Source organism: Poecilia formosa, unplaced genomic scaffold (genome assembly GCF_000485575.1).
Source record: "Poecilia formosa unplaced genomic scaffold, Poecilia_formosa-5.1.2 Scaffold74, whole genome shotgun sequence".
Taxonomy (NCBI): Eukaryota; Metazoa; Chordata; class Actinopteri; order Cyprinodontiformes; family Poeciliidae; genus Poecilia; species Poecilia formosa.
In genome coordinates, this window is record NW_006800013.1 from 20471 (window position 1) to 48195 (window position 27725).

At 38.3% G+C, this 27725-nt stretch overlaps 1 protein-coding gene across 1 annotated transcript; it reads right to left on the bottom strand.

Annotated features, from left to right (window-relative positions):
• stard13b (StAR related lipid transfer domain containing 13b) lies at positions 1-27725 on the bottom strand. Its single transcript, XM_016673354.1, has 5 exons — positions 26609-27725; positions 22837-22980; positions 21463-21609; positions 14765-14798; positions 1-140 (listed from the first exon to the last, which is right to left on the bottom strand). Exons 1-5 carry the CDS (start codon positions 27479-27481, stop codon positions 1-3), a joined length of 1338 nt encoding a protein of 445 aa, XP_016528840.1. The 5' UTR covers positions 27482-27725.

The window sequence follows — 27725 nt, forward strand, 5'->3', positions numbered from 1 at the left end:
TTACTGACCTGCCAGTTTCCGCTCTCTGACATTCTTCCAGAGTAAATCCCAGGCTTTGGACGTGGAGTTCCGCAGCTGCTCGCTGAAAGACCGCCGGAGCTTCAAACTCGCTGAGTATCTTTTAGAAGTCATCTCAAAACCTGAACTCCGGCATAATATAATCCGCTTGTTACCTCAAACAGGTTTTAAAAAAAAAGTTTTCAAAAAATGAAAAAAATAAAAATAAAAATAAAAAGAATCACGCCGTCCCGGCTTTAAGTTCCTTTTTATTGCATCATCAACGCCGGTAAATAGTTCCTGAACATTTTCAAGGAAAAAAAAAAAAGAAAAAAGAAAGAAAGAAATATATTCCTCAAACTTAAGCGGAAATAAATTAAACTAATAAAATTGAGAAAGAGACAGGCTTTCACACTGCCCCCCAGATGTGCGTGTGTGTTCCTAGGTTTATTGTGTGGATAGTGATTTACTCAGAGACAGCCGTGATGCCTTCACGTACCGAACGAATCATAGGGATTCCCAGTTCACTATATTATGATCGGTTAGAATGTACTTAGTGTCTTGGTACTGTTATATTACGCAAGGAACAACAGATGATCTCACAACCCTTCGAGTGTATATTGAAGAAAAGCTCAGTAGACCAAAGATTCTCTTACGTTTTCAGACAAGAAGGTCTCTCAAATCTGTGAATATCAGGTTTTTCAAGTGTATTGAAATTGTTTAAACAGAGATATAAGAGGGATTGGACTTTCTTATATTTGGCGAAAAACAGACGATTTTTTTTTATCTATTGCCTTTCTTTGATTGATTGAAGGACATGATATTTATTTTAGTTTTTACTCAGATATAAAGATTACCGATTTCAATTTGATAAAATCAACAAAACTTTCCCTTCAAATCAGAGTTAAGGATAACACTTTAATTGACGGGGTGTGAATAAGACTGACATGACACTGTCATAAACATGAAATGACAGCTGTCATGAACATGAACGAGTCTTTCTGAATGTCTGTGACAGTTGTTATGAAGTGTCATTCGGTAAATAATGACACTTTTATTGCAAAGTTGCTCTAAAAGTTGCATTGAAAGTCCATTAAAAGTGCCAACATTGCATTAAATTGTCATTATTTACATAATCATGCAAAGTTGCCACTTTTAATGGACTTTTAATGCAACTTTTAAAGCAACTTTGCAATAAAAGTGTCATTATTTACCGAATGACACTTCATGACAACTGTCATAGACATTCATAAGGACTCGTTCATGTTCATGACAGGTGTTATGTCATGTTTATGACAGTGTCATGTCAGTCTTATGCACACCCCTTCAAATAAAGTGTTACCGAGTTAAGTAATTTGAAAGTCATAGTTTCTCCCCAAAACAGACCTTAATATCTAAATTTGTTTCCTCGTGTATTAAAATAAGCGGATTGCACTAAAAAATAAACAAAATGTGAACTTAAATGCCTGGTGATTTGACCTACTTCTTAAACCTGTAGTTTTTGAACTCTGAGCTGAAGCAGAGTTAGAATGGATCTAAAGTCATCAGTTCCTAGATCATAGTCATCCACCTGATCACTATTCATTTAAGATTTACTTTGCAAATACTATTCAAATTAATAAATACACTTCATCACTACATGTACTTGTACAATTTCAGCTTCTTTGATTTTCAAAAGTCTAAACTTCTGACTTAAAAGAAAGCCAAGTTCTACCTTAAGTACTTCAAGGCATCACAGTAGCAAAACCATTTGACACCACACTGAAATAAATACACACAAATGTTTGACTGTCTTGAAACAACTTTCAGTATATAAATTACTTCCTGTGTCTTTGTTTGATCGCACTTTTACAAATGTATAATTTGGCAAATTTCCTCATCATTAATACGTAAATCCTTGGGACTCAATTGTCCTTTTCTCAGGCTCCTGGGGTAGTGAACCCTTATAATATTTTTTCTTTCTCCTCTGAAATGTTCCATGCTGCCATGTGTGACTATATACTATGTATTTTCAAGATCTTTAGGATTATGCCGCTTGTTGCTTTAAATATTGATTAGAGGTCAGTGAGTTTTCTCTGGATAAGTTAGAGCAAATCAGCTCTTGAACAGTGGCACGGATTCAGTTTCAGGACCATTTACTTTTGTTATTACAAAAGCTTGCACCAGAAATCCTGAAACAAAAGAAGGCCTTTGCTCATGCCTGAAGAATAAACATCTTTTTTTTTTTCTCTAAAAGCCTACGGCTAAGGCTGCCTGCAGGACAACTGCACCAATAATCGTTTTACCAGAATAGTTTTTGGAATTTCTTTTCTATTATTGTATGCCCACGCAGGCCGTCATGACCTGAGACAAGTCATAGGATATCAGCTGAAAACATTATGTGGGCACCAACTAGTATTACTGTTATAATAGGTTAAAGCCTATTAAAAAGACATGGAGTGAGTGGGTGAAGATTGACAGCTTCTCAGATGAACAAGCTAAGGCCAGTTTTTTAGTGTCAGTATGACGATCTGGTGTGTCATTTCAAGAAGAAAAAAAGGACAAATTTTTGCATCTGAGAAAGACAAATGATTAAAAGCAGAACAGAAATAGACACTACTGAGAAATATATCGCTACTTTGTTTTGAGAGCAAATACAGGGATCTGTCCACGGGTCGTTTGTGAAAAAAAAGAATACCTGAGCTGATAAAAATGAAATATTGCATAGACAATGAATCACATAACAGTTCCAATTTTATTATATCTGATCTGAAAAGTGTTGTAAAATGGTGGCTGAAACTCGTTCCAAGATGACTGAGTCATGCACTTCTTAGGTTTTCTTGGAAAAGTTTGTTCTAAGGGAGTGGTGTCCAAAGTCACTAACCAAGAACCAGTTGTCCTGCACGTATTAGGATGTATGTACTTGATTTGTATTAAATCAAACAATGGTTAATTGCCAGCTCTTTGAAAAACTCCATGAGGTGGCAATTTAACAATTTGATCCAGCTGTGTTGGAGCAGGGAAACATCTGAAAATTGAACCAGTCAAGGACTGGAGTTGGACACCCTTACTTTGGGCTGCTCAAAAAGAGAATCGGACCAATTTGTCTGACCTCACATCGAAGGAAAACAAAGTGGATTTTGTCCTGGCTATGGAAGAGTATACCAGATCTTTACCCTGCGTGGGGATCATGGGAGTTACTGTTATCCAGTCAACAGAGGTTTTGTGGATCTGAAGATAGTTTGTTACCGAAACATATTGGGGTCTCCAGGAATCACATCATACACCATCATGGTTTTTTTTTTCTTGGTTCTTCTACCTGATCTTTGACTAGCAGAAGATAATAGCTGGATAATCTTAAAAAAACAGACTGCATGTTTTTCCCATGAAGCAAACCTTTAAAAAGTGCTCAGTCACAGTAGAAGAACTAAACTATTCTCAGAATGATTCTTGTTTAGCTGGATCCAAGTGATTCTGTCTCAAATGGTCACAAGATAGCCAAATTAATGTGTAAAGACCGGATGCCATGGACCAATAGGATCACACACGCACACACACACACACACACACACACGCGCACATACACACACACGCAAACACATGCCGCACAGTTACAGCTGGAGGGTAAGTCAAGCACCATTTTGGAAAATGGTCACACCAATAAGAGAGACAGAAGTCAAAACACTGTATGTCAGCAATACATTTTCTATCTACCTCCCTTCTGAGGCCCTTAACTAATCATTACATCAAATATCTCTATCATCAAGTTAAATTAACGTTGGATATCCTTTGGAATGATATGGGCTGAAAACAGGATAATAAAGTTGGACACAATGTCAGGCTGCAAAGAGAGCCTCAATAAAGGTGGGAATGGAAACACAGACTGACAGGAAAACACCATTTCTGTCAACCCAATGTGCAAAGGTGACAGAAGTAAACACAGCAGCGAGGTTCTGACCTCCAGTATGAATCACCAGAGGTCCTGTCACTGTGCTGCTCCTCCTGTATGCCCAAATATCTTGCAGGATAAAGATGATCCTTATCAGGCTGAAGATCATATTAGCCAAACAATGTCTCAGCCTCAAGAGCAGTCGCTGGCAGTGGAAATAACAGCAGATGCAAGGGAAGGAAACATCAGTTAGCTTGGGAAAGTTTTCCCTCCACTGACTCACCCTTTTGTTTGTTTTGGCCAGTTGGCTTCCAGAAAGCACTCGTTTTCCTGAAAAACTGGACATTCTCCTGATGATTTTTCATCTGCTCTTTCTTGTCTCTACCCCCTCTCACAGCTTTGATTAACGCATACAGATGAACTGATATTTACTTGTGAACAACTTATCTACTTTGCAGAGTTTCTAAATGTGTGTTGCCTCCATTCATGTCTGATGACTGATGTGGAATGCTTATCCTGTGGCTGCTGGGGGAAAATCCCAGATGTGAGGAAACCGATTTCTCCTCCATGAATGGGTCATGCTGTTGGCCAGGAGGTCTTACACCAGGCCCCCTTGAAACGTCTGGGAGACTGCACTTCCCAGCCTAATGGAAACAAGGATCGGGGGAGCTGGGAGCCGGGGAGATCTCTCTTCCACCTCTATCCCAGTCCCTGAGGGCTCATCGTACGCATGTGCTATAAATTTCCTGACCATATATTCCCAAATGGACTTCGTTTTTCCAGAGGAGCCACACATGTGGTATATATCTGACTTTAGGTTGTGTGGTTGGGAAAGGAGGAGCTGACTTTGGTCCCAATGCATTAAAGTTGCCACTAATTCTGTTTTGTTAGTGGGACGTCAATTATAACGTCACGGTTTCTTCTTTTAGTACAGGCTGTGCTTTATAGACTCATTCATATTCAAAATGGAGATCAGGTCTGCACAATCCATTTCTTCAAAATTCTAATTATGAAGTGCAGATTTTTTACAAGCGCTGACATTTCTGATATGACTTCTTTGACAATAAAGTAAATAGAAAAAACAAACAAACAAACAAAAAACATGTCAAGGACGTAAAGCGTTTAAAGTTTGTGGCATTAACATTTGCATAACGTAGCTTGAAAAATGCAAAACTGGCATGACAAGCTTTTATGTGGCCATTGTTTAATTGAATGACAAAGCATGTAATGCTGTCAGTTCAAAATCTGTTAAGGCTGCGTAGCTCACAAAAAATGCATGGGAAAACATTTCAACCACTGTTCTGCACCTGGTTTCTATTAGAGCAACAAGAATTTAATCACAGAGCTACAATTCCCTCAGCATTTTGTTTTTTGGTATTCTCACAGATGTAAAATATAATACCGTTAATCAAATTCAGATCTTTGTAAAGCAAGCTTTAGTTCTCCTTTTCCACAATGAATTAACTCCTAAGGATGCACGGCACACATCACAGTTTATTTAAGCGCCATAGAAATCAACAGTGCATAGAGATGGCAAGATAACTGAATAAATAACATTTAATGATATTCTGAGGGATGACATAAGCCAATGTGAATGAAGTCCAAACAGGAAGTTGATGTTTATGTTTCCTGAGGATTTTTCCCAGGGAGAAAATAAAGTTAAGTGTCTGACCAAGAGCAAAAACAAAACAAAACAAATAATAATTATAAAAGAAACAGCTGCTTGAAATTAAACCTACAGCATGAACTTACAATTTTCTATCCAGTGGAATTTCCCTTCTATGTTCCACAAATTTTCCTCCAAAGGACTGAATTGAAATGACAAATACTATATTTTGTCTTTCACAAATCATTTATCAATATTTTTGAGAGAAAATCCGTTCATAAAGTTGATAAACAATGTGTTATACATTATGCGCTTCATAAAAAAGAAAATAAATAGAAAAGTTAACATCACAAGCAGATTTTGAATGAATGCTTTAGGTTCTGTTACTTTCCTTGGATGAGTCTCTTTAGTGTTTTATGTGGTAGAGGTAATTTTTAGAACCTCTTATTCTGGCAAAGTTAGTCTACTTTATCTATGAAAACTACTGTGTATACGAAAGGCTGCATAAATTAATTTTCTAGACATTTCCACAAACTAAGATACTTTTCTTCTTGGTGCAGCTTCAGACACTTTTGTAAGTTGAGAGACAAATACCCAGAGATTTGATGAAGTTCCAAGAGTAGAAATTTGCAGAGTTGTGGGAGATTGATAGCAGACAGTAGTTTACGCCATACAGCTGCACATGCTCTCATTGGGAACAGTCTGCCAAGACACCAGTGTGCAAGGATGAACACGAGGACTGTTTGTCTTTCTGGTTAGAAAGCAGTGTAACTTCTCACAGAGCGTGACATGACTAAACTTGTAGCCAATAGGTACTATTCTGTAACCTTTTTAAGTCCATGTAATTGACAATTTCTATTTTCCGTTCTGTTTATCTCACTGGTGACTGTAGAGTTGTAATAATCCATCCAGTTCCCTGGAGGATACTCAGTGTTGGGTATACAAGAATAAAAAAAAAAGGAAACATTTTAATATTTTGAAACAAACTGGAGATCCCCAGAGTATTCTGAATGCGACAGAACCAGATATTTTACTTTTCACAAGGTCACTGTCCTCTTTTAGTTTATTATATATTTTAATAACTGCTCTACTAAAGGTTCCAAATTGTCAAATAATAACTAGTCTAATTAATGTGAATATAAGTGATGGTTGCAAAAGTGTCAAGCATGCAGTATCCTGAAGTGAGTTAAGCATTAAGACAGCAGAGTATGATATTTGGTAATGCTGCTGCTGGGTACTTCCTGCAATATCTGAGTTGCAGTTAGCTTGTGAGCTTGCAGTAGCAAAGCACAATGTGCAAAATACATAACATGCCCACCAATGCCTCCTGATGACATTTCTTTCATATGGTGCTTTTCATACACACTGTTTATATTTTGTATAATGAGCACATCATGGTTCGTAATTTTGGCAAGGACACTTTGACATGAAAAGATGGAGAGAACCGATGTGATCATTGTACGACAGTCTGTGTTAAGTCAGCTTGTCAGCTTACAACAACCAACTAATCTATTTTAAACACAACCTCATTCCTTCAGCATAAGTCCTGTTTTGAAACTGAGACACAGATAAGCCTACAGGATACAGGAAACCTGCTCCGATTTGTCTTGCCACCCTGCTTTGATTATTGAGCCAGATTGTTTAATCACATCTGAAACCACAAGAAAGCGGCATCGGTACACTGACCCAGGACAGAACGTCTTTAAACAGCATGCTGTGGTTATTTTTTTTGTTATCTGAGTGCAGGTGGATGCGCACAGCTATGTAAAGCTCCGGTCGCCTTGCTTCACTGCAGAAGGACAGACCTTGGTGTGAGCTGTTCCATGTGCTCTGTCAACCTGAGGACAGAGAGGCCTGGGGCTGGTGGGATGGATTTGGATTAGACTTTCTGCCTCCCTGCAACATCTGGAATCCCTACAGTTTCTGTGGGAAACCCGTGAGGCCACTGAAAGAGTCAATGAAAGAAGCTGACTCTGAAGAAGTAAACAGTTTTTATGTAGAACCTTACACGGAAAACAATGACAAAGTTCTTAACAATGAAATATAATAACAGAACTAAACATCTTTCACCTGTTAATAAAAGCACCGAATGTGAAAAAGAGTTGTTGTTTCAGAAACACTGACAGAAAAACACAAAATGTACATTTCTTGTAGGATTTTAGTTTTACTTGTGTGTAAAACTAAAAAAAATAAAGACTGTATCTTTGAATACTGAGACTGAAAAATCTCAAAAATATGTTCAAATAAATCAGGCCGTCTTTCTGTTATTTTCTTTTTAGCGCAGATAAGTAATTTAAAAGAACAACTATTTCAGATTGCTTTTTGATTACTATCAACGTCACTAATGTAATTAGACCAAAAACAGACAAGAAAAAAAAATGCAGTGGTTTATTTAAGCTTAGATATTTCTAGTAAACAACTTTGTTTTTAATTGCCAGTCAGCCAATGGTGGCTTTGCACATGTGTGAATTATTTGCAGTTTGGACCCAGATGGAACTGGCCTGCCTCCAGATGGAGAAGGGGCAAACGTACGAGCCCTCAGCCACTTGTGGCAGCTTTGTGACAAGGGAAGTGCCCACTCCAAAGGTTTGCAGTAACACAAGAAAATGTCAGCAAAACAGTTGATGGTTGCTTAAAAAACCATCACTGCAGAAAATTTGTTAAATATAGTGTCAAAATGACTAGACTAGCAACTGTGTTTCATCCAGAAAAGGTGGAAGCATGTGATCACAGACTCTGTTGATTTGTGGAGAAAATTGAATTAAAGAAAGTACAGTATATTCCTCTCATTGCACACCTCTGTATTAAATTCTTCTGCCAGTCCCTGGTTCATTCATTCTCTAAGCAGGGAAATTGGAGCTGGAAAGTTTGCTATTACTACTTTGTCTTTTGGTGGCCATTGTGTCATGTGTTGATGCGTGATGTGTGTGATGTGTTCATGAATCCAAATGTTTTCATTTCAGCTATGTGCTCTGTTGCTTTGTGCTGGGTTTTTGTTTTAGCAGATTTTTCACTTTTGGTCAAGGAAATAAATACAAGCTACAAGCCTAGACACAACTGAAAAGGAGCAGTTGTAAAACTAATGATATGTGCCCCTTAATTAAGTTGCCCTGTGGACTGTTTGTTGTCAAGCAATAGGAGCCCCGAAGCTGCTTGTCCCTTCCTGGCTCATTACTTCCCAAATCTTGCTTCTGTATTTCCTTTTATGTGGCAGTTGAGTGCTGGACCAACCTAGTTTGTGTCACTTCTCACATAATAGTCCCACACACTCACACATGTTCCCTGTTAAACTGGACTGCATCCTCACACAACGTCCCAAGTCTCCTTCCACTTACTTTACAAATCCCAGGCCTAAATTCCTCACCAGACACACACACGCATAAGCACATGCACGCACATGCAAAACTTGGACTTTTTAGAAAAGCTGCACCATAAAGAATTAACTGGCCGCTTCATTTCCAATTGGCAGAATGGAGTAATTAGGAATCTGAAGTTTAAATCAGTTTCCTTTAATTGGAAAACATAAAATTAGTAGAATTAAGCAGCACTGTGAAGTAACACGATCCACAATGGACAGATGATTTATACTCAGAAATAATTCATACCAGGAAAAGATGGAAATTGTTGAACATGATGACCTCAGGAGCCTGGAAGAAATTATTAAAAGGCATGGCCACAATAATTGAGATGAAAATGTTATAAAATTTCAGAACAGGTTATCCATATAGTTCTCTAATGTTTTCCCAACCTTGACAAATCACTGTATATAAAAAGAGAAGTCCAGAAATACAACCAGGCATCTTTTTTCCCCCCGTCTTTTTGCTTTCCCTGTCAAACCGCAAAGCTGGCCTCTGCACTCAGGAAACCACAAGTCATTTTCCATCTTTCCATGTGTGGAATTTTTCATGCGCTCATCATGGCGGTGCACGAGCTTCGTATTCTGAGCAGCATGCAGAAATGATAAATTTAGAGCATGATGTCACAGACCTGGCACCTGTTCTTCAGCAGTTAAATGGGAAGAAAATATATTGGCACTATCCAATGAAAATTAATTTTCCCTGCAGCCTTAAATCAAGAGGTTCCACAATTCCCAGGTTACGTCTTTATGCTGCGCTGACAAAAATGGCCTGCCTTTTTTTTTTTAAATGTGAGGGTAGACTGATGTGCTCTGTTGCAACTTCTGTTTAATCCAGTTTTGCTCTATTGCCAAAACAATTGGGGTCAAATGTGCAAAATAAATAAAGACAATACTAATCATAATAATAATTATTATTAGTTCTAATAATAATTACATAGAAACAAAAATGCCAGCATTTAAAAGACATTTGACACATCAAAAACTTAAAACTTCCATCCTTAAATTATGCTCAAACCTAAGATGAGAGATGATGTACATATTTGTTTTCCATATTCACACAATAATAATTTAAGTATCTGGTCGCAATATTGTCCATCACAAAATTCTGCCCATTTTTTATAGCATTTCTTCCAGGACTGCCTTGTGTTTAGCATCAACCATCTTGCTATCAACTCTGAGTTCCCCAAATTTATAATAGAATGATTTGGATGGAAATAATTAATATGTTAAAACTGTCAAAATACAAACCTTAATTCAATTGAGAATATATGAGTTTATGTTCATTGATCATTTTCAACAAATCAAAATGGAGTTAAACTATTTTGCAAAGAAAAACTGACAGAAAAATCATCTACAAATCTGGTAGAGGTGAAAAGAAAATCAGATTTGCTTTCATAATTGAAGTCTAAAATGGTCCTCTAAAGTATTCACAGCAGAATCACATGTGGCACATATTTTTTTTGTAGATTTTACCTTTTCAGGCACTTCACATTTATTCATTTCTTTGTGTCGTTTTCTTTTTCTCATGGGGTTTCAGACCATGTCCTCTGCTCTCAGTGTACTGTGATGGAGCATTGGGGATGTTTATATTAAAGTCTCTTAGAGGACTCCAGAGAGACAGAAAGAGATTGCAGCTGTGGGAGGTCACAGTGGGCCTCCGCCGTCAGTGACCCTTAGCAAGACTGAAGCCCTGAACTTTAAGGACAGCTGAGACGCACACAAGAGGCAAAATACAGAACGAACGACATTGCTAAGACACAGACATTATGTAATACCCACTGGTGCTTTCTTTCTTAACTGGAACAGAGATTGATAGTGTACACAAAGGGCACAGCAGAAGAGTCAAGGCACAGGGAGAGCAGCTCTTGTACAGGAAAATGTCACGACAGAACATACCTCAAAAAAACTTGTAAAATGTCAAAGTGTTTTAGTTACAATGCTGCTTTAGTTATCAAAAACAATTAGGGTCTGTTTTATCATTTCCTTTTTGATCCTGCAAGAGGGAAATTCAACTAAATTCGAAAACACTGCAGTGTGCCTTTAGAAAAAGGCCATTTTTTCTAAAAGTATAGCCCACTGATCCAGCAACAGTCCAGCTTCCACCATCACAATCATGCGCATAGCAGCCTAATTATTAAGAGATGTATCATTCCTGCAACAAAAATGTTGCTGTTTTTTCAAACTGAGAAGAAAACACGTATCAAACATGCTGTTGAGGAAGAATATTTATATCCAAGATTCACTTTTCCGTCCACTGGTTTTCCCTTCTGCCAAAAATGCTTCACTTAGAAGCGAAACATGCTTATAAGACAGAACGCAACCCTAAAATACAAATTGACAAAAAGCACAAAAGTTCTTCTTGGTAATCAATAATAACTGGCTGACATTTCACACTCACTGCCATGGATTAAAAAGAAAAGCTAAAACACGCTCTTTCCACGTTTTCTACAGCTTTTCCGTTTTTAGCCAAATGCTGGTTCACTATGTCCGAACAACAAGGGGCTTTGCATTCCTCTCCTCACAAACAGACAGAAGTCTCCAAGGGATTCACAGAGTATCCTCTTTGTTTTACTTTTAATCAGCAGCTTGAGATTTCCACATTGAGAGTAGATTAGCATATTTATTCAGAGGGAAGATCTGGGGAAATGCGCGGAGGCTGGTTGCGACCGCAGAGGCCAAGAGGGAAGCCTCTTCCTGACAGTTCTGGGCCACAGAGTGCTGGTTAAGCTGCACGTGTCTTATTTCCCCACTGACTTGCTGTGGGATGGTGATGTTTATCATAACAAAGCACATGAGCATGTATTTATGCAAATTTGAATTCGTTCAGTTCTGCACAGCTGCTTCTCTTTGGACACCGTCGCATTCATTTTGGTGGTCTAAATTAATGTCTGAAATGTGTCAGAACGCTCGCAAAATGCATGCTATCTATGGAGAAATCACTGCAAAATATCAAGTTAGTCAAATTTAAGTCAGCATGCGCATGTTTGATTCTGTATCCTAAATCTATGCCGTATCTCTTGTAGAAATCCAAGCTTTAGGTTGCCTCTGAAGTTTCATTAATTCGAAGATTAATGTCAAGACAGCCGGTTTTCATGCATGAACATAATTGCCTCCTATCACCAGAGGAAGCCATTAATTTTTGCGCTGAAATTAAAGAGGCTGTGGGGAATAGATTTCCTTAGATAAATTTCACAGTGTGAGAGTAAATGTGGAACCTTTGGCTCTTCATGTGCTGAAAAGTTAAAGACGCTGGGTTAACGTTGACGTTAAGTAATGTCTTCAGAAAATAAACCTTTTAAATTGAGGTTTGGGCATTTTTCCAGACTTGCATGAACATCTTTTCTAAGGATACCCAGGTGTAGCTTTTCAGCTGAATAATTATATTTTTTTTGGGGGGGGAGCAGGATAAACATTAACTTCAGAAGGTTAAAAGCACTTTTTTTTTTACTAGAACATGTTAGTTCATGTTTTATGTTACAATTCATTAACTCATTTTTATCACCTACAAAAGCTTTTAGAACCACTTTTTACTGCCATTCCAGATGATAGTCTTTTCAAGTCCAGAGAAGTTGTATTTACATTGAAATTAAATTACACACACAAAGTATAATATGAACCGATTAGGTGACTGAAATGTTTGTAAACCACACTATTACATTTTTTTTTCTTTTTGTTAATTTTTTTTACCGCTTTTTATTGGTCAGTCGAACAAAATCCATATGAAATACATTAAATTTGTGGTTGAAATGTTACATAATGCAATAAAAAAAACTGTATGAATAGCTTAGCAAAACAGTATGTTAACATTTTAAAGAATTTGACCAAAGCACTGATCAAGATGGTCAAAAATGATGATTCAGAGAGAAATTAGAACAAAGAAAACCATTGCTTGAAGCTAAAACTGAACATTTAGGAACCTCAATAGTAACAGCAATTCTTCTCCTGCAGCTGCTTTGCTGTTTTGGAATTCATCTTCAGGAATGTGGGTTTTCTTTTTCTCCCTTCTGGACAATATCAACTTAACAGTATGGACAGTGTTATTATGGTCGATAGTGAGAACCATCTGGCTGTCCCGTAATCATGTCTTAAAAAAGGTTTTGACAGCTCAGCCGTAAAATCCAGCCAGAAAAAGAGAAGAAAAAAAATCACACCTAATATGTCTGACTCTCTGCCAGCTTTGTCCTTATATTATAGCGTTATTCATCTCCAAGTCATTCTATCATTCGTTTAAGGTTAAGACCACATGTATAATCTATTTACTCTCAAAGTAAATGAAACTGACAGTGACACGGTCTGCGATCTGGTTTTAAATAATCAGAATAGAATTATACAAGTATGTTGATAAACATCTCAGTTTCACTCTTCTCTCGCCAATCACTTGGCAGAAACTCTCAGCAAAGATCTCATAATTCAGCAGCAGACCTCACGTTAGTTAACTGCTCCATAAATATTGTATCGATTTTTTTGTTTTGTTTTGGCTTTTTTTTTGCCTTGTTTACTCCATTTGTGCGATAGCATCACGCACAACTGAGGTCATGTGAGATCGCAACCTGAGTCCAAAATGGCATCCACCCAACTCCCGCAGCTGCCCCCCCAAGGGCCACATCACAGCAGGCCAAATATTTCCCCTCAGCAAAACAGAAACAATGATCTGGCTCGGTGCCTAATTTTAACTGCATCCCTGTGAGCGGGAACCATATGAAAGGCGTTTAAAATAAAAGAATGTGCATTTGGACATTCCACCAGGCTGGGAGGGAGAGAGCAGACACCTGTGACCATCAATCTTACCAACATTGTTTGGAGCTTGAGCAATGCCAGCAGGCAGGCCAGGGCATTCTGTGGGATTAAGTTGCAGGGAGATTTTAATAATCTGTTAAGCTTTTAATTTACAGTACGACACCGAGATTAGGGATTCCTTAAATGATCTGACCTTGTCATGCGCTTCACCTTGCCAAAATGTTCATACACCTTTAATCTTTTCACATTTCTTCATGACATCGACAGCTAAGAAAGCATATTCCCGGGTGTTAGGAGGTAGGTACAAAGCTGTATATAACTGCGAATTAGGAAGAGTATGAATCATTTATTTTTAGAAGCAAAAATCTGAATAGTGTGGTGTAACTTGGTATTGAGTCCCCTTTACTGCGATAGCCCTAAGTACATTTTTTGCAACATCTGTTCTTAGAGACTCCCTTCACAGCCATGCACCATCTTGCCTTGTGATCATAAAAAATCACAATAAAATACATTACAATACAATTTGTGAATGTAACATATTGGAATCTGAAAAAGTGCAATGGATGTGCTTTTGCAAGACACTGTTAGATTTCAATGATTTTCAGTTGTTCACAGTTTCTAAACGCCGAAGTTTAGTGCGTTAGATAACAGGCCTGTCTTTGATCAATGATTCAGTCATGGTGAATAGAGACAGATGCCAACACACTCGAATCAACACAGCCACCATCAATTTGAAGCTTCTTTTTCTGTTCAGGTTTTCCTTTAGTTAATCATTTGTACCTTAACAGCCATTCAGCATCACTGTTGCAAATGCAAATGTGCAGATGTCTGCGGCTTCCTGTTAAACTAGCCAGCCATCTATTTAAAAAGCAACACTGTCTTAGATCCATTTATCCAATCCCTTGATAATTAAATTTTCTCCAGCAGCTGTCCAAGGTCACTGTCTGCTATCCCAACAATCACCCTGCCCATCAGTCTCAGACTCAAAGCATAAAAAGGTATTAGATACATATTTAGTCTTTCAGCTCTCCCTAAAAAGCGCACATTTGTGGAAAATAAATTCCACAAAAAACATTAAGGTTTAGAGGTCAACTCCAGTTTTCTCTACACTCAGGCAGCAGCAGGAGCTGTAACATTTTATAAAGCAACATGAGCATCACATCCCAAAACCTCTGGAAGAGAATAAAAAACATCTTACCTGCACCAGCTGCTTTGGTCATCTTATGAAACATCTGCAAGGCAGAAACAGAAGCAAAATATGATTAACTGTTGCTGAGGAGCCGATACGTACCTGCATTCTTCAACAAGGCTGCAATCTGTGCTGTGATGACAAAATCAATACAGCTTTCCCACAGCAGCAGCTAAATAACGCAGAGGTGGCGTTATTTAGCAGCTCAGCTTGCAGTGATACGGCAAAATAGGTAATATTTCAGAAATGAAATCAAAGTTTGAGGTCTATCTTGTGTTTAGTTTATGTTGTTGTAACAGAAGCTTTAGTCCAAACATTGGTTTAGATGGACTATAAGGTTGATCAATCTTTGATTAACCTCTTCCATAAAAGAAAACATAAAATGGTAAGATGGTAAAATCATGCTGTGGGCCACAGCATTATGAGGTTCTTATCTGCAGTTCTTTTATTTATTGTACTGCAGGTGACTTACAAAACCAGAAGAAAATAGCACTAAGGTGAGATTCCACATGTGCATGCTTGTCTGTGCTGTTTATCTCCGTGTTGCTCTGTGATGGACTGATGACCTGTCCAGGATGTGCTCTAATCTCACTCATTGACCACTAGATAGGCAGCATGTCTCTAGAAATCCTGCATGCAGGACCAAGGCAGGTATAGAAAGCCGACAGAAGACTGACTCATTTCAACTCAAATATTTGTTGTTTTGTGTACTCTTTCCAAATCTGTCTTCTGTAGTCATGACATTAAACATCTCTACTCTAACCCATTTTTGGAAATTAAAACTTAGAACCCAAAACTCGGACATGAAATAATCTATATATAATTTCACTATAGTAGTTCTTCATCCAACAGTATTTATTGTGAATATTGATTGTTATTTTCTTGAGATGGTGTCACTAAAATGATTTTGGCATGCTAAATAAAAAAGGGGAAAAAAAACAGTATTGATGTAAACTAGCTCTTTTTCAAAATAAAGACAGAATTTTTCTAGTAACTTAAAAAACAAAACAGAAAAACAAGATGTCTCATGTGATTGTGATTAAATTTGTAGTTAATTAAAAAGGCAATGCAACCCGGAAAACAACAACAGTGTTTTTAGTTTAGTTTTTTTTTTTTTTTTTTTTTTTTTCTGAGGAAGAGTTCCAGAATGTTTCTTCTCTGTGGCATGATGTTCTGATTTACCCACATGCTGCTCGTTGGGACCTCTTCCCTCCCAGGATGGTCGGCTGCAACGCTGCACATGCCTCATCATAACAGACAATAGGAAATCAATTTGAGTTTACCAGGGTGATTGTTTTTTTGTTTTATTTTTTGTTTGTTTTTGTTGTTGTTTTTTTTCACTTTAATTTGGACAAAATTCTCTAAGTTAAATTATTTTGCATTGGCAGTGAGAGATGTAATCACTACTCCGATGAAAGCAAAAATGTTGGCAGTATTCAATTGTTTGGTTGGATGAGCATCCAACCATTTCATTTTCTTCTTTTAGCAAACAAAAAAACAAAAACAAAAAAGAAAAAAAACAACAATAAGCCAAATAGCTAAATTTATGAAGATAGGTGAACTTTGGGTGAGCTCAATGTTAGCCTTAGACACTTTTGGGCCACATAATAAATGAGGTCACAGAACACAATGCCGCTGGCATGCCATTTGTAACTTATTTAAAAGGAAAAAGATCAAAAGCAAATAAGCTGCCACAGTGAACACATTTTGACAGGTTTAGGAGATGAACCACCAGGGGTAGCTGCCTCAACCACTCAGTAGCCCCCTTGGTTCAAAAAACAACTTTCTGGGAGACTGAAAAACAAAGTCATAAATATCTGACTCACACTTCTATGTTTCCAGTATTACATGTGTTTAAAAACACAGAGAAGTAGATAGCGACTGAGAGCAATAGCCACAACATGTCCCTCTTTAATGATTGTGCAATCTGCCAGTCTGGCAGAATTTCATCACAGATTTAAACACTTGGGACACAACTAGGATTATTATCTTTGCACTTTTAAAGGTTTCTGTCCAGGGAGTCTCCATGAACCTCCGTCAGTCCCAGACTCAAAAATAAACTCTGAAGATTAGAAGTCAGAAACCAGATGTTGCACCCGAGAGGAGGTATGAATTTGGCATGGTCTTCTCTCCCATTCTTTCTGTGCAGAAAGTATATCATCTCAGCATATCTCAAGATCTGACCTGCATTAAACACACGTCCCCCCCAATTCAGGCCAGCTGTATCTAGACGAATGACATGTGTCAAAGGTTACAGGTTGGAAAAAGTGACATCCTTCACTGAGGAGAAGAGGACCTATTTCGGGGGCTTTTATGCAACTGGAAAACTCTCCCCTTGCCTGCATCAACAAGGATGTTTATGTGGTGTGACAGGTTTGTGCGGGTGAATGATGGCTGCGGTCCCCACACAGTGACAAGCCAAAGAGGCGGAAACAGAACCAGTCAGTCCAGCTGACAGACTGGCATGCCCGACCCCGTCAACAGCAACTAAACGTAGGAATACTTAACCTGATTATGTCTCCGTCCACTAATAGTGGAATCACAGTTTACACTGAACAGCAATAACGGGGAAACTATGAGTGTTTTATATAAACTGTGTGTGTTGGCTTTGACCGCAACATTTCATTTTAATGCTATTTATTGAAAACTTATTGATGAAATTTTCCACTCTGTGGTACATCCAAGCAGATGTACCACATGTTGTGATCATTTCATGTGTCTTGAAATTAGCTGTTTTTTTTTGTTTGTTTGTTTTGTTAAAATAAAATTTAAGAGATTTTCTTTCTTAGAGTACATAATTTTGCCTAATGACATTGTTATGCTGCATTTCGGTTACCTAGGAAGTGGGAACTCCGAGCTGGGTTTGACATCACACCTGAGGTAAAAGTATTCTAGTTAAGAAGACACGTTTTCTTCATGGTATTGCCATAGACATTTCTTGCAGTGCCTCGTACAAACTAAATTTTAAGCTTTACTTTCCATAAGCAAACTCCACTTTTAATTTGTTCAGGTTAGAGTTGCCTGCATCACATGTAACATTGATTTTAGATGCACTCTTATATGCGCGTCTTCTAAAATAAACATGTTTCCACCAGTTTAAGTGACAAAACAAGTCTAAGAGTAAAACACACAGGAGAGGAGAGGGTTCTAAATGCAAATCCATGCCACACTCTTAAGATTTTATGTGCTAAACACATTTAAAAGGTAAATACTATTTTCCTTCCTCTTCACAATTGCACAATTTCTCTCAATCTCAATAAAATATAGTGATATTTGAAGTAGTTGACACAATTTGGAAAAATTCAAGAGTTATTAATAGTTTCATAAGTTACTAAGTCATCAGTAGAGTCAGTAGAGTCTTATACAGTTAAGATATTTTTTTTGACCTGAAAGACCTGTGGTTTTCTTCCTGCTATTTGAAAGGCATTCTACATTTCCTCTGCAGGTCCCAATTTGAGGAAGAAACAAGCATTAGTATGTACTGTAGCTTCATTCAACAATGCACAATCTGTATCATCACAAAAACATTTTGCATATCATGAAGTTGTCCTTCAGGGATGGAATGAAATGAATTTCAGATTTTAAACTTCAAAAAGACCACATGTTGCAAAACATTTTTTACAGGTAGATCAACAAGACATCTTTCAATTCTGTCAGTTCTACCAGTCTGAGCTTGTCCACCATTCTCAGACTTCAAGACTGAATCAGACTGTATGACATTATCATAGGCTGCTTCCAGATGTTCCATATGGATTAGAGAGGCCCTTATGTACGATTCATTGCTGCCAAGACAATAAAAACAAAACTTTCTCAGGAAGCAAACTCTTGATAGGCAAGACGTTTATTTTTTTTTCTTAATATAATTATTTTGTTTTACTAAAAATAGGATGACTAAAATTGCATCAGCACTGAAAGGGATTTAACCCTATTATAGTCAAAGTTAGTTCTCAGCTAAAATACTCATATCTGTAACCCTTATTAGCATTTGTCAACAACTCATAAGCGGAAGTGAGTTTGTTACGCAACACAAATAATCATCTGGGTGGAACACAGTTCGCCAAATAGTAAAACATATTGAGGCAGATAATTTGCCTCAAGGAATTTTAGTAATCAAGGTACTTGAATCATTCAGTGATTTGTTACAGCCCTAGTTTCCATCACTTTGTGTTTGTAAAAAATGATAAGTGTGCTTTCACTGTAAGAAATTTTCAGGAACCAGCGAGATCTATCCTCCATCCCGAGTTTCAGTTGCAGAAACTTAGACCAAATCAGAAAAAAAACTGATAGATATCTACTCCAAAAACCAAAAGCAAAGGAATTGACTGTGAACTAAAAGTTGAGTTTTAAGTGGGAGATAGCTAAAGATGTCTCACTGGTTGAATATTCCTTGCATTTTTTTAAATCATCTCCTAGTTTATCATATTGTTAGTTAATATTAAATTGCACTGTATTGTTGTATGGCAACACAACAGTTAAACCTTGTCATCAATAGTGAATACCAGAGAGATTTACAGAGTTTGAATGCAAATTATATTGAGAACATCCAACAATTTCAAAGAAATAAAATAAAGGATGTGGAGACGTTCGCTTTTAGTTTCTTTGAACAATTGGACATAGATACTCTCTCAAATTTAGATACTGATCAAATCAAAAATTGTCAAGAATTGTTTATTATTCACCATTTTAGGTTCGATCAGAGTCTAAGTGCTTTTGCAGCAGCTGCTCTCTGTGTGGGTTCTGTTTCTACAAGACAAATCTGGCAGACTTCAATTATTAAAGATAAGTGGATTATTACCAATTCTTGTGAGACAGAAGTAATTTTAACTCACTTTCAAAGCTTAACTGCAATGAAATTGTCATAAATGTTGGCATTTAGTAGATTATTACAAGCTTAATTGCAGCTATGTCGTTTCTGTTACTGATTTCACGGATTTTAATTGCAAACACTCCACTGCTGCATTGGGCAGAGATTTATGACCCCAGATTGAAGTGGCAGTCCGACAGGAAGGGAAACCGTTTAGCATCAGGCATAATTTACATTCAAAAGTTAAGTTTCAGAAATAAATTTTAGGAGCCCATAAAATGTGCTTTTCATTCATCCTAGTAGTTGTATTCTGTATTTTCATGTCTATGCATAATCTGATATGTAATCACTCATGCCAGTACAACGGACTCTGTTTTTGTAGGATTTCTTTGGTAAATATTCTTTACTGAAGACTCATTTTTCAGCCACCTGTTTTCTCTCAACAATTGGGACATTCACCAACGCTGAGCCATGGCTATTTTATTTTAATCATTAAGTGTAACTGGAATCAAACATATACTGGTACATAATTAAAATTACTTGTCTCAAGCTCCTCATTTTTCACTGCAGCTTGCAAGAGAAAGCATTTTATGCACAAAGTTTTGAAATATCTGATGATGAGTTCATCTTCCTTTACAAATTGTTTCATTCCGTACATCCCCAAATTCTTTCAATTACTTGACTGAAAAATCCTTTTAATACCCTATTTAGACTATAGCATATCTGTCTTGTATTTCAGTGATTTACAGGCATCTTAAACACCATTTCTCAAAGGCTGGTATTTCATCCTTTGTCATACACACCTGAATCAAATAGCTAAACTGCCTAACTAACATGTAATGAAGCAATACATAGCTTCACTGCATGATAATAATAATTAGGTAGTTAAGTCAGGTGAGTTGAAGCACAGACATGTCTTGAAGTTGCAAGAAGCTGGCCCCTGAGAACATTATTTTAAGACACCTTGTGTATGAAGATTCAATGCCAGAGTCAAGTGGTCTCAAACACTAATTTTCTCAAGCCAGGATGATGCAATTTTTAGATTTATTGCTACTTGAACACATCTGGATAAAGTAATTATGTCCAGGACTCAGATTACATGCTTAGGAGGTAATTCAGCCATTTGACGCGAAGTAGGGATGTGTCTAACGGTGCAGTGGCACCAGCTGAGAACTGAGTTTTGACATCCATGTCTCAGTCAAACGTGGCTCCAGCATTGCTTTCCTATGCATGTGACATTGTTGCAACAGATAGGGCAATAGTTACTCTCAGCTGTAAAATACTAAGATGTGCATCTCATACAGAATCAATGCAATTTAAAAATTGCAGCATTGACAACGATATAACTTACTTTAATGCTTGGCCATGCAGACAATCTGTCTGCACTAATGAATATTTACTCCCCTCTGAATGCTTTTGGCTTGAACTAACAGTACATACTTTTTGATTAATTTGTCTAAAAATTACGTAACCACTTGGGGGCACTTCATGACAAAAGAAATGTAGTGAATTGTTGCATCGCATAACACTAAAAATTCCAATCTTACTCTCAATACACAATATTCGAACCAAAAATGCATCAAAAGCATCATGGCAGTAGCGAAACATATTAGAGATTATACAGTAGTCTTTGTTCAAGAGGTTTTGGAGAATATGTTATTTGTCACATACCTTCCTTTATTTTGGAGAAACAATTTCAGCTCTACATAGGCAAGGCTTTGATTAGCTGATTCTTACCAGGTGGTAGCACCTAGACATGAATACCAAAGGCCGACATTCAGAGCTAAGCTTTCAAAAAGGACTTGTTTATTGCTGCTTGAAAAGAACAACAGCTTAAAGTCCCATAAGTCTTAAAAAAACAGCTGTCAGCTTGGAGCCGGAAACCATTTTTAGAGCAACTTACCATCTTCTTGTTTCTTGCTTTTGTCCCCGTTGACGAGCCGCATGAAGCAGAAGATGTGTCTTGGCTCCGACATTCCCTTCTGTCTGCTCTTTGGAGGACTGTGTCATTTTGGGTTTGGTTCGGCGAGGACTTTGAAGCAGCACCCCACTGCAACAACATCACAACAACAATCAAAACCAGCTCTGTCTCTGTGTGGCCAAACAGACGAGGACAGGACAAACGCAACAACGGGCAGGGGGAAAGAAAACAACAGGCTGAGGTCAGCGGTTGGGGAAGAGAAGTCTCCACTCTCCGTTCAACTTGACAGAGCTTCACAAAGAAGGCTGTATATGCAGATCTTCCTTTGAGAGAACAGAGATTATGACCTTGTCAAGTATCCCAGTAAAGACGTCTTGTCTTTGCCAGTCTCCTGCCATTAGTTGAAGCAGGTCGTAGTGAATGACTGGGATGGTTATGCAGATGCCTAGGAGGCATGTAAGCCTCTCTGAACCATTCCTAATAGACCAAATCATACAAACTCCTTTCTAACACAACAGCTCCTCTGTGCAGGACACGCATAAGGAGCTGAAAAGGCCACTTTTGTTCCTGCACACCAAGTCTGGAGAGATATTTCATGGAACACGCCACCATGAGACTGGGGTCTGTTTTTTTTTTCTTTTGGAAACACAGTTTCATTCGCCCTGTTGCATCATTGAAAGTACAATAACTGTCTGTTCTTACTGCAGTCGTCAGGCTTTAGAATCAAATATCACATCCGAGTGCCGAGGGTCCACATCATAAAACAGACAGAGACAGATATTTAGACGCTCTGTATTGCTTCACTACACGAAGGTTGTTTTGTCACAGAATGTACCATCATACTGCAAAAGTCACACACGCCACAAGAGAGAAATCTACTGTACCCCTTCATTTACTGGGCCTGCAAGAGACTGTTCACTGAACTCACAGGTCTTAATGGAGTCTCAAAATAATGTGGAAAGCTTGTAGAAACGGTGATGGACATGAAATTCCAAACACCAGCTGCTCGCAGGTTTGGATAATCCGCCTGGATTTTATTCTCTGCAGAGCAAACTAAATTGATTTAAGAAAGTTTAAAAGCCATGACAAAGTATGCAGCAAGAGCTTCGTAGCAATGTGTGCAGAATCAGCCATGACTGCGCACACCATAAAGCATCAAAAGTGCAGTCATGATTCTGATTTAACCCATGGAGGTCTGATGAATTTCTTACGAAAAGTGTCCCGGTACATCCTGTTAATTCTCTGTGCGCTTGTAGGCAAAACAAAGAACGCATGGGCTATGTGATTTTAAAATATACGGCCAACCTCTTCAATCACGCAATGACAGCAGATATACTGAGAGTGTGTGACATTCACCTGCTTCTTGCGCGCAATGCAAGGTGTGTCAGAGGGTGATGAACTTGCACTCAGAGCTTCCTCTATGTCTTGTTTAAGCTGGTCCAGTTTCCTCATGAGCTGGCTCATTGACTCAGACCATGGAGACGTGACCTGTGGAGACTCCTGGGGGTAATCAGAGAAGGTCAGATAAGAGAGGTCAGTCAAACACTGCGACAGTTAGACTTAATCACAACTTTTACAGGGAATACGACAGTTTGGTTTCATTTTTCCTGCTTCTTTTCATTATTTGCAAATAATTAAATCCTGCATTTGTTAATATTTACAACACAGTAACTATCTTGAAGCAATAACCCTTTTATTACAAAGAAATTGGTAGTTATTATTTTTGATTGTTGTTTTTTTTGTTAGCATAGTGGCTGTACTAAATTAGCCAAACTGCCTACCTAACATGGTAGGCAGCTTGGCTCCCATAGATTCATAAAATATGAATCTATTTTTTTTATATTGAATGAAGTCAACAACTGCAAAAGTATACAGTTTCAACAAAGAAGTACATTAGGGGTATGACTTCTTACATGAAAGATCCTTGACAGATTTCCTCTAACTGGAAAGCCTCCTCAATATGAAATTGTTTTGAATACTGAACTTAGTGCATTATCTTTAAATAGCAAGGAAGCAACAGACCAGTCACCACTCAGCTGACACTGGACCACCCAGTGTCAGCTGACCAAGTGAGCGCTGGGAGAAAGTACCTCCTTCCACTGAATCCCTGAGGAATGATCTAAATCTGTCCCGGTCCGGTCCCTGGTGCCCTCACGGGTCTTAAAGATCACTCTGGGTCACCAAGAGGAAAAAAATAAAGTTTCCCATTTTGCAGTGTATGTCTTTCCAGCTCTGTGCTGACTAGGGAATGTAATATGTGTAACAGTGGATCAGTATATTTATCTGTCCAAACCTCTGAGTCTATTTACAAATAAAAAGGATTCTCATTCACCCTAGAATAAGGGAAAAAAAAGCTATCCCTAAAAGAAATTAAACAAAGTAAAAAATACTGAGAACTATTTTGATTTGTAGTGATGATACATAATTTTATCTATTTTAATTCTTTAATTTATAGATATAAAGTACAAATGTGTACATAACACTTGCTGAGAGGAAACCAAGCTCAAGATTCTAAGCCAAATGCTTGAAAACATATAAGAAGAGGAAGGTCAGGATCTTGTGAGCCAGATTGCTAATTAACCCCTGGTGTCAAACAAACAGAAACGCAAGAAACAGATGCCCTGTTTTCTGGCCCGCAGTCAAGCAAAATCTGGAAGGCACTTACAAAGTATCTTTTTAGTGACATCCCCTCAAGGTGCTGTTTGGGAATGCAGAGACTTCCCCTCAGAATGAGAGAAATACCAGAAGGGGCTTTGACGCTCAAGTGAGACTCTCCCCTCAATTCATTTCTCCGTTCCCTTTCCTCTATATCTGGCCCTGGGAGTAGCGCAAAGGCTCACTGCCATGGGAACTGAGCCGGTGTGAGTCATTCCATGAGACAGATGCAATGTTATCATCAGGGGATGACAAAAAGCGAAGAGACTATAACTTTATCAGCACAAATTGGACACATTGTGGAACCCCAACATAGGGGCTTTGAGATGGAAATGAGGAGTTAAGTGTGTGAGCTCTGGGCTCAGTGCCTAGTCTGTGCCACCCACTGAGAGTGCCAGAGATCACCATGGAGGTATCCCAATGTAGCAAGCGGTCATGCGAAAAGGGCATGGGCTACCTGGAGGCTTGAGGGAATAAATTACATTGGCAATACCCCACGGTGCGAAGCAGCATGTGAACGCAGCAATGTATGGGTGGGAGCGAGGGGATATGTGAAAGATATGCGTTTGTTTTATTCATCTGTTAGTTCAACTGTAAAGGAAGACGTTAGGTGACCGGACTGGGAACCTTGTGCATATAGTGCCCTCACATGGCTGATGGGGACAACTGCATCCTCAGCTTGTTTCAGAAATGATCCTAAAGTTTTATGCGAATAGTAAAATCAAATATGGCAGAACCATGTGTTTCTGTGCTTATTAAAATTAAGGCAAGCCGAAGCACATATTTTTTTGTTACTGAATGTCTTTAAAAATAACAGATTTGTCGTTTTTTATTTTTTTTACATCTTCCCATCTCAGAAGACTGTGTTGATATAATATTGTTTAAATTTTGGTATATTTTGTTCCCTTGCAACTCTAAACTTCAATGTATTAGTGTCTTCTGGAGCATAATGTGCTAAATCATTAAGTTTATTTGTGTATGTTTGTAAAGTGAAAGAAAACGGATATATGGCTTTCAAATACCTTTGCAAATAAGGAATAAAAGTGTGAAATCCCTTCCCGAGAGAATGCTTTGCACAGTGAACTTTCTCTGTACTTAAGGCTGAAAGTTTCATAGATTTGTCTTTTTGCACATGAACAGATGGAAATTTTGCCAATTGTTTTTTGCAAAATTAGTCAAATGTCGGGTGGCTGAATCTCATCCATGACATTGATTTTCAAGTCTTGCTACAAATTCCCAGTGAGATTTGGGCCTGGACTTCGCTATGTATTTTGCTCCATCAATTTTCCAATCAACTCTGACAAACATTCAGAAAATGTAATTTAGTTCTTATCTGACTGCAAACAGGGGTGCTTGATACTTTCTTCCAAGCCCTCTTCCAATTAAGGCCAGATTTTTTTGAAAGCACAATTAATAGTTTACATGTGCACTTATAGTATCTCACCTGAGCTGTGATTTTCTGCTGTTCCTCCAGATAAACCATGACTGCTTTGAAAAAAATTAATAAATTAAAACATCTACTTTGAAATATATACATAGCTCAAGAATCTAGTGCTCCTTTAAAATGATGCAACAGCTGCTCTCGTTTACTTTGCATTTCAGCCTAAAAGCATTAACACGGTCTGTGGTGTGATGGCATGGAAAGCATTTACTGCACTCCTTTTGATAATATTTACTACACACTCCCTCGATTCCTTGCATTCTTGCTGTCCTCTCCAAAACAACCCGTTCAGAGCTGTGTGCCATTTACGTGTAAAGCCGGTGTTATCTCAGTGTCCTACCACCAGACAGAGAGGTTAATATGTACCAGTGCATTACCTCTCACCGTTATAAAAAGCATGGCAGGTATGTGATGTTGGCTATGTTCCCTCAAGGTGTAACAAGGCATATATATAATGGATTACAACAGGCTTATGAAAGCTCGCGTAAGCTTTTAAATAGGCAATAAAAAATAAAAAAAAGCAGGAATGGAGGTCATGTGAAAAGGACACAGGCGCACCTCAAAGAGAAAGGGAGGCGAGGAAGAAGACAGGCCAGAAATGGACGGTGAAGTTCAGCGCTAATGTGGTCCAATGTGCTTCATCAAACTCAATCCACAGCTATGGGAGGGGAAATAAAGCAGAAGCTGTTTGAATTCCTCCTGGATCTGTCTCTCACTTATAAATGGGAAGTCGGTACACTCCTCCAAACCTCATATCTTTTTCCAATGATAACATGACTCCATTAGTGTCTTCTAAGAACCAATGGAAGTTACGTCACCTCAAAATCTATTTTAAATGTTTTTAAATGCTTAGACAAATTCTAAAGTTGAAAAGTTTACTTTTTTGTGTTTTATTTTTCATAAGAAACTGTTGTTAATGCTCATGCTTGTGGCTGTTATCACATAATAGCGAAAGGCTCCGAGAGGGTGAATACTTTTGCAAGGCAATGTAAGGTTGAAACAAAAAAAAGTATTGTGTTGTTAATGGCATACCTCCTTGCTGCTTATTTCCTCCTCCGCCTCATAACCACAGGTGCTGGGTGTGCACGCAGAGTCTGCTTGTGGCTCCAAACAGCCTCGTCTCTTCTGTTTCCTTTTAGTCATATGGCGATCTTTACTATGAGGCCACTCCAGGAGCACATCATCGTCTCCCTTCCCCACGTCCTCATGCTTAAAGTTAAACTTCACTCTCTCCTCCTCTGACGATTCTTCCCCATCACAGCTGTCATAGCCAGAAGCATGGCTGTTGACGCAAGCGGAGCCGGTGCTGGTGGAGAAGGTGATGGTGCTTGGTCTTTGCTTCACGACATGTGGCAAGTCAGAGATTTTAGGAAGCAGGTCAGTAGGGATCTCCAGAGTGGATGCACAGGCCTGACTGATGATGGATCCGTTTGAATTTGGCTCCAGCGTCTCCGAGCTTCTTTGTGCAGATGCAGAATAAAGGTTCAGAGGATCAACAGGCTGTTTTTGAGCAAATTGACTTAACTGAACTTTTGTTGCATGAGCAGGAGGTGGAAGGCAACAGTCTTCGTTTGAAGCATATGATATGGAGGGGTAATTTTCTACAAGAAGCTGAGACGTTCCAGGAGCTGCATCCAGAAGGACCTGTGTGGGTTCTTGAAAACACACCGTTTCTCTGAGGACCATAGTGTTGTAACAGACGCAGGTAAAACTTTTCTTTAGATCACATATTTCCCCACCAGGTTCCAACTGTGGTCTTTGGTCTGAAGGGAAAAGATCATCTCCCCTTTGACCTTTTCTTTCTGAAGCATCCTCATCTTCTGTAGATAATTCTTGTGCAGAAAAGGTCACGCTGCCCAAAGCTGTCTGATGTTCTTCCAAACTCGCATCATGTGGAGTCTCCATTGTTATTTTCCTTTTGTTTTACTCATAGTTCAAAACGTAAATCCATAGGTATTTGTGCTTTGTATGGATGATGGCCATGTTTTTTAATCAAAAATATATTCTGTTTGGTAGCCTGAAAGAAAGAGAAGTAAAACAGATGAGACACTTTATATAGATCATATCAACAGAATAGATGCAAAACGGTAAGTTTTAAAATGATCTCTGAATATTTTACATTTGTGCTCAGAACCCCAGAGTTACTGCT